Source organism: Tachysurus vachellii, chromosome 20, assembly GCF_030014155.1.
Source record: "Tachysurus vachellii isolate PV-2020 chromosome 20, HZAU_Pvac_v1, whole genome shotgun sequence".
Classification (NCBI taxonomy): Eukaryota; Metazoa; Chordata; class Actinopteri; order Siluriformes; family Bagridae; genus Tachysurus; species Tachysurus vachellii.
Window position 1 is genome coordinate 14,919,355 of NC_083479.1, and position 7,781 is coordinate 14,927,135.

The window sequence follows — 7,781 nt, forward strand, 5'->3', positions numbered from 1 at the left end:
AATGTTGCACACTTGGTGTATATCCTGTACATTCAACCAACAGTTTCACTTTTTTTGAAGCATGAACATTTTCAATATAAATGACACAATGTAAGCTATATGCTAAAAAACAAATGAAGGCACTTTATCAAAGAACAAAACAACCATCAAACTCCTTTTGGACTACAGAGTTGTCTTTTGTCCAGAATACAAAAATAGTGACTAGAAGGTGCAAATGGCCAATAAAAAAAAAACAAAAAACACACTAATCAAAGGCATGATCATTATTATGCCTTTTCATACAAAAGTAGTCTCAAATAAAATAACACTAACACACAACTAAGAAATGCAAAAACATATAAAAGAAACATACACACCAAAAAGTACCAGTGAAGTGAAATAATGACAAAATTCCAGTAAACAATTTTTGGTAATTAAAACACTGTTGTTTGGAAATGTATCATGCCTAAAGGTTCATTCATTTATTAATCATTTAGTTATGCATCTTCAATAACTGCTTCATTCTGCCTGGTTGGATGGATTCAGAGGTGCGAATATACATAGGATATGATACCATTCCATCATAGGGCACCATATATGCACGCTCACACCAAGGGGCAATTTATCCTAGTGATTCCATCTACTAGTATGTCTTTAAACGGCTTGAGTAAACCTGAGAACCCAGAGCAACATGGTAGCACCGGTGAAACTGCACATACCGTAATTTGAACCCTGGACTTGCCCTGTACGAAGTTTAAATTCCCTTAAAGTCTCTCATAGCCTTCCTGTCTTGCAGTACGACAGCCGACAATGCTGCAGAACAAAAATGTGTTAAATGTGAAGTTTTAGTGCAGAAAGACCATTTAAACTATCTATGGAATTATGTCAAAAAATAATAAAAATATTTATGGAATTGTGTCATGAAACAGTTGATTCAGTTTACCTGATGGGAATCATGGCGAGGAGCGTGATGATACTCGATAGGGTGAAGACAAATCCTGGTAGGGTTTGTAGTGTGGATTGGTAGACCTTGGTGAAGATAGGTGATGTAGCTAAACCAGCCAATTGGAAGGACAGCTGAAGCCCTGTAAAAGTCCTTCCTGTGGGTAATAGAAAGGACAAAGTGTAATACAACAAAAAATACAACAGTGCCATCCAGTGGTCAAGGAGAATCACAGTGGTCACAGCTTATTTATTCCTAAACTTTTCCACTGGTCCAAGTTGAGGTTATTCATTCATAGTTAAATGTTTTTGAGGTTTGGAGTTCATCTCATGGAACCAGTAAATGAGACGAATAACTATAAGAATTGTCTGTAGTATAAACTCATGAGAACCACTGATTTAGTACATGCTCTTCTCCAAAGTGAATGGAAAAAAAAATGTTCAATGTCCACATTGAATTTCTTTAATGCATTTTCATGTGTGATATTTTCTACTATCCTCTATTTTTATAAATACCAGAATTTTGTTCGTGCATTTTTCTGCATCAGGGTTGCGATAGATCTGGGGCCTAAATCAAGAAACAAATTGTAATTATAAAGTTTTATATCCTGTGTCTACGATATATATATATAAAAAAAGTTAAACAATGAAATATAAAGTCATCATCAAGATTTATACAAGTCAGGTTGTCCTGAATTACTGAATTCACCGAATAAACACTGTGTTGGTGCATGAACAACTTTTGCCCTGCACTTGAACCCTAGTTTTGAAATATCCTTGCTGTTGATTCGACTAGTTAAGACTTTAGAAACAGTGAGTTTACTTCCCTTGCTTACTTCCAATTTCCAAAGACCTTGTGAATCATACTCATGAGCTTTTGATTTCAGTTGTAGCAATGAGTAAATCTAGACATCCAGACTATACATTATGTACTGTACATTTATATGGACATGCACTACTTGGACAAATTTTTATGGACATCAAAGCCATTTGTAGTTCTTTCTCAAACTGTTGAAGCACTGAACTGGACAGAATGTATGTATGCTGTAGTGTTAATTTCGTCACCTATTTTTAATTTAGTCTTAGTCTTAGTCTTGTGCCAAATGTCCTTGTTAGTTTTAGTCATATTTAGTCATTCACATATCTTTTTTGTTAGTCTTAGTTTTAGTCGACTAAAAGTCCCGCCATTTTAGTCAAAAGAAAACTCAAGGTATCTTAGTCTAGTTTTAGTCGACTAAAAGTCTTTTAATTTTAGTCTAGTTTTAGTCAAAAAATTGTAGCTTGACCACATCTGGAATCTATTGTAAGAATAAATACAACGAGGCCTCATTAAATGCAATAATATCAGGAACACAAGTGTTATAGTGGAAATAAATAACTTAATGAAAAGCCTAAGATCAAAACTGTAGGTGTATATATATATGTATTGCACACACCATTATTGATGATATTTGGAGCAATATTACATGTAATTGTTAAACTTGATTCCCTTACATATACATTTGCTTTTAAGCCTAAGTATTCATTTTGATTATGATGTGATTGTGACAGGGGTGTGGGAAGGGGTTTCAGGTTGGGGGAGTTTAAACAGTGCATACACTCGAACTTGACCGCACATCACATTTTTTACTTTATTGATACTGCTTTTAATCGTAATGCAAAGACCGGTCATCGGGACATAAGCGGTCATGTACAATAAAAGAGCCTGTGCAGCGACAGGAAATATAATTTAACACAAAAAGCCTGACTAGACCAGGGGTGGACTTGTGCTCAGGATTTTTTATTTATTTTAATTATTTATGCGGCGTGCGGACGAATTCTTTCTACACACACACACACACACACACACTATTTTATTTCTTGATAACAGACCGCTGCGAACTATAACACACCGTTTCCATGAAAAACAGAGCGTTGCCATGGACACACAGGATTCTAACCGTAGAGACGGAGCGCACTATTTTCTTTAGCGGAAACAATACAATTGTTTTTAAATCAATAAACTCCTTTTTAAATCTTCATTTTGTGTCAAATTATCGATTTATTTGGTAGGTAGCAATATAATAAGCGGGATCCCCTTCGCGGACCTGTAACTTGAGCAACAGCGAAGCCGCGAACTCGTTGTGAATATTTTAAAGGCGTAACAGCTGATGAAAAAGCAGACAATTGTAGACGAAAATGAAGAGAGATTTTATCTTAGTTTTTATTTTATACAAAACATTTTCGTCTCGTCTTTTTTCGTCAACAATAATGCATGTTAATTTAGTCTTAGTCAGTGTTTTTGGACAGTGGTGCAGTCTTGTCATCGTCTCGTCTTAGTCATGAAAAAAAAGGTTGTTGACGAACATATTTCGTCTCGTCTCGTCTGACGAAATTAACACTAGTATGCTGTAGCATTACAATCTCCCTTCTAAGAGGCCCAAACCTGTTCCAGGATGACACTGCTCTCGCTAGCACACTTCCAACAGCATTAAATAGGAGCAGATGACGTTTTAATGATAATTTAATATACATTTTGTTCAGGATTTTCTCCCTTTCATTAAATGTTAGTCACTTTTAGGATAATGCCTTTGTGTATCCATTCACAAGTTGTATTGAGAAGAAAACTTCTACCTGTCTAGTACTATGTCAGTTTGACTCCCAGTAATATCAAATAAACACAATAAACAGGAAGTAGTGATTCATTCATGCTGTTAGGCTAATGTGTTGCATGTCCTCTGGTGGTCAATATTCTGTTATTCTGAATGAATCTAAATAGGCTAGGTCATTTAACAGAGTGTGTCAGTGTACGGTCATTTAACAGGATTCTTACTGCAGCACCCATGATGAGATTAAGTGAGGGGTGGAAGGATATTGGATACTTATAGCTGATCTTTCCTCTACTTTATAAAAAATGAATTTCCAGAACCTTTTACCACGTGCCAATGTCTATTTATTTTGGGCTTCACAGGAAACAAACAAACCACTGTCAAACAGAGATAAAAACAAACCACTGCAAGCTCCATTTCACTGAAATACCAAACATCTCTGCATTCGAGCAAAGGGTCCCCTCCCTCGAATGCACTGGTGTGCACTTTCAGTTCTTCTTTTCCCCTCAGCCTTATCAAATGAACCTCAAAGCTCTTGGCATCTGTTTTTCTATACCGAACAGGGCCCTGAACTGCACTGCCGTTGACTCAGTGTGTCACATATGAAAGCCAACAGATTAAAGGTGGAATAGAACGTACCATACGATGATCCTCGGATCTGCTTGGACAGCAGCGAGCGAATGATGGGCATAGGGATGAGTGCAAACAAAGTGAGAGCACGAGCTGTAACAAAGAAAATTTTTTTTTATTATTACTCTGCTGCATTCAGTGCTTTGGGAACACACCGTGTTAAACATGTTATTGATCCAATTTGACTCCTTAGAGCAGCCATGTCCAATCTTATCCACAAAAGACCGGTGTGGGTGCATGTCTTCATTCCAACCAAGCAGAAGCCACACCAGAGTCTACTAAAAGCCAAGAACAACTGATGAAACAGGTGGAATCAGGTGTGGCTTCTGCTTGGTTGGAATGAAAACATGCACCCACACCAGCCCTTTGTGGATATGTTTGGCCTTAGATGAAAGTGTTACTCATGCAGTTTGCTTTATGCATCAAACTTATTCACGTCACACACACACACACACTTCACTGACTCCTGGCTTCCCCATGTCAGTTCCTCATTTGGAAATATACAAGAGATTAATTTTTTTATGACCTCTACACTTATTTTTCCCTCACCTTAAAATGCAGGAATATATTTATAGGAACATTAGCTTTTATTTTTTCTTCTTGTACAGCTACTCAAGCCTGTTGGTGAAGTGCTTAGCTCTAATCCTTGTCCAAACCAATCTACGTGTCCTTAGTTTGGTCTTAGTAGGTCTTCCTTGCAAAATTAAAAATCCGTGCTGTTAAAAGTTTTGCAGACTGCTTTGTAGCTGGTCTTTCTGTTAATGATTAGTAGCACTTATTTCAGGCTGTCCCAGTTTAATCTAGAATAATTGAGCCATTGGTTTTGGTCAGTTAGTCTAAACTTCCATCTCCATCTATTCTTAACGAATATATGCTTGTATTCTATAAAGTAACACTCAAAAAATACTTTCAATAATTTTATAACAATGCATTTACCAATTGCATTCAGTTAAGCATTTTGTTTAAAACAAATGTAGTCCTTTTGTAAATTCTAATGATTTTACACAGAACCTCAATCTATCACCAAGAGAAAAAAAAGCTTGTACACTATACTTACTTTTTCTGCAAAGAGCAATATCCTGTTGAACTGGATTAATGATAAGCCACAGACTATCATGTTTTGATAATGGAATGATTCCTACTTGAATATTTAACTTCTTCAGTTAATGAAAGAATAGAGTTATTTGATAGCACAAAATTTTATCGATTTTATTTAGCCTACATTTCTTTATTTGGCAAATGCCTGTATCCAAATCACTCATCTATTAGTGTTCACCACTAATAGATGAGTGATTTGGATACAGGCATTTGCCAAATAAAGAAATGTAGGCTAAAAAACATTTCATTAAATTGATTTTTGTCTCATTGTTTTTAGAATAAATAGCTATATCTGTAGCTATATGGTTAAAATAAAAGAGTGGTGAATACACACAATAGTCTGGTGTATGTGATCCCATTCCAGACCATTTCAGCTCAGGGCTGTTAATCAGCTGCTAAGTTGGATCAGGTGTATTTAGGGGCGCAGGGAAAGCACTAATGTGCAGGGACAGGATTAGAACCCTGTGGTCTAGACTCCTTCTCTGACATTGCGTAAATGGAAAGCCATGGATGTCTTGTGAGTGACTTGACTATCATTTACCTATGTAATACGTGGCGGTGGTTGTAACGAAGGTCATGAAGTAGATCCCTGTGAGGAAGGAGAACATGCCTATCAGGATCATGGTTGTGTCACTCAGAGAGCACCGTGTGAACAGCTTCACGCCGATGAAACTAGTGATAAAAATGACCGAGCCGGCGGCGTTTCCGTAGCCAACTTGCGTCGCAGTCCAGCTCAACGGCTCCACTAGCACGTACACGTTCAGGATCTCTACACCACCCGCTACCGCCATGTCGTACAAGATCCCGGCGCCGAACAAGAGCGCGACGTTGGACTTAATGGAGCTCAGGATCCCGACCCTGTCACTCTCTCGCCTCTCATCTAATTCCACAGGCGGCCTGCGGGTGTTGACTTGAAAGATACACGCCGCATACCCGAGGCACATAAAGTACAGCACCACGCTTGCGCACGCAAGCACAACTCCTTGTCTGTGTTCCAGCGCATAGAGCTGGAACAGGTGACCTGATGCGAGACTCCCCAGGAAGCCTGCTAGACCGTACGTGAGCTCTATGCACATGATGCGCAGAGACCGGTCCTCCTCACTCGTGCTCAGGGACACCAGCGCGATCACACCGGGCCAGTAGGACGAGAAGCCGCCGCAGAGACCGTTCACTATGGGACTCGCGTACATCACTTCTATTGTCCAGTCAAAAGCTATGACAAACAAGAGCAGCCCGCGTGAAATGAAGTAACCGATCAGAGGCACTACTACAGGAACCTTCCTGTAGCCCTTGTCTCCGATTCGCGCCAGCAGGAACGCCGGGATGATGGCCACCACCTTGGTTAAGATGTTAAAGATCATGTAAAAGTATGCGATGGACTTCTGTTCGTTGTGTCCTCCGGCTGCAGTGTGTGTGTTGTTCTCGTAACGTTGCTTTACAATCATCTGGAGGCCGGTGTCGAAAAACGAGCTGGCGACCTGTGCGCAAAACACCACAGGCTCCAAGCGGCTACGCAGGAACGCCATGTCAGTCAGGTTAAGAAACGAGACGATGAAAGATACTGAGTGTCTCCCGTCTTTATTTGCACTTCGCCAATTTCGTCACTCCCACCGGCATTTCACACTCACCACGTCCAAATAACACTAAAGCAGCTGGTCTGTGTTCACTGATGAATGAATCTAGTGCAATGACATTTCCGTGTTTTAAGTGTAGCCCAGCTTGTGGGATGGGGAAAGCAGACTGCGTCATTCATCCATGGGGAAGTTGCGCAAACTAAAATAACTGGTTGATTTGGTCACTAAGTATAAAGTTATAGGAAGAGTTTACTTGTATAAATATGTATTATTAATAAGTCCTAGGTGTGCTTTTATCAAATGAGAGAGATGCAGCAGTACTTTAGTCCTTTAGTCTAATCTCTCATCTCATCTGTGCACTCTGCTCAGACTTCAGTTTCATGCTCATCAACTCGGATCTCTTTCCAAGACGTAAATCAGCACAACTCCTTTAGCTGTTGTTTAACTGAATTGCAATCTTAAGGTCTGTGGTACTTCAACAAATATTTCATTATGGTATAGAACACCACTAAACAGTGCATGCAACACTTTGCTTCATAAAACTGAAAGCAAAACCTGATCATTACAACATACACCATATGGTAGTCTGACCATCAAACTCATAAGTGAACCTTCCCCAAACAGTTTTTAACCAATACTGAGGTTTTGAACAGTTTCCCCAAATTTGGAAGCATACAATTGTATACGATTCCTTTGTTTTATTTTCACTTCACTTGAACTAAGGGACCAAGACATGTGCACAAAGTGAGGTTTATGTAGATGTGGTTTTGCTAGAGTCATGACCTCATCCCTGTTGAACAGCTTTGGGATGAAGTGGAACACTGATGGTACCTTAGGACTTCTTACCCAACATCAGTGCATGACTTCCCAGAACAGTGGAGTGAGTTGTATTAAAAGGAAAGGTCTGGAATTGGATTTTCAACAAGCAAATGGTTCTGTGTCTACAAACCAATGGCCATTATAGTGTATT

General features: G+C 39.0%; 1 protein-coding gene across 1 annotated transcript; it reads right to left on the bottom strand.

Annotated features, from left to right (window-relative positions):
• Nucleotides 1–74: 74 nt before the first annotated feature.
• LOC132863729 (solute carrier family 46 member 2) lies at nucleotides 75–6,826 on the bottom strand. Its single transcript, XM_060896687.1, has 4 exons — nucleotides 5,779–6,826; nucleotides 4,149–4,232; nucleotides 923–1,079; nucleotides 75–792 (listed from the first exon to the last, which is right to left on the bottom strand). The coding sequence occupies exons 1-4, from the start codon at nucleotides 6,761–6,763 to the stop codon at nucleotides 744–746; spliced, it is 1,275 nt and encodes a 424-aa protein (XP_060752670.1). The 5' UTR covers nucleotides 6,764–6,826; the 3' UTR covers nucleotides 75–743.
• Nucleotides 6,827–7,781: the final 955 nt, after the last annotated feature.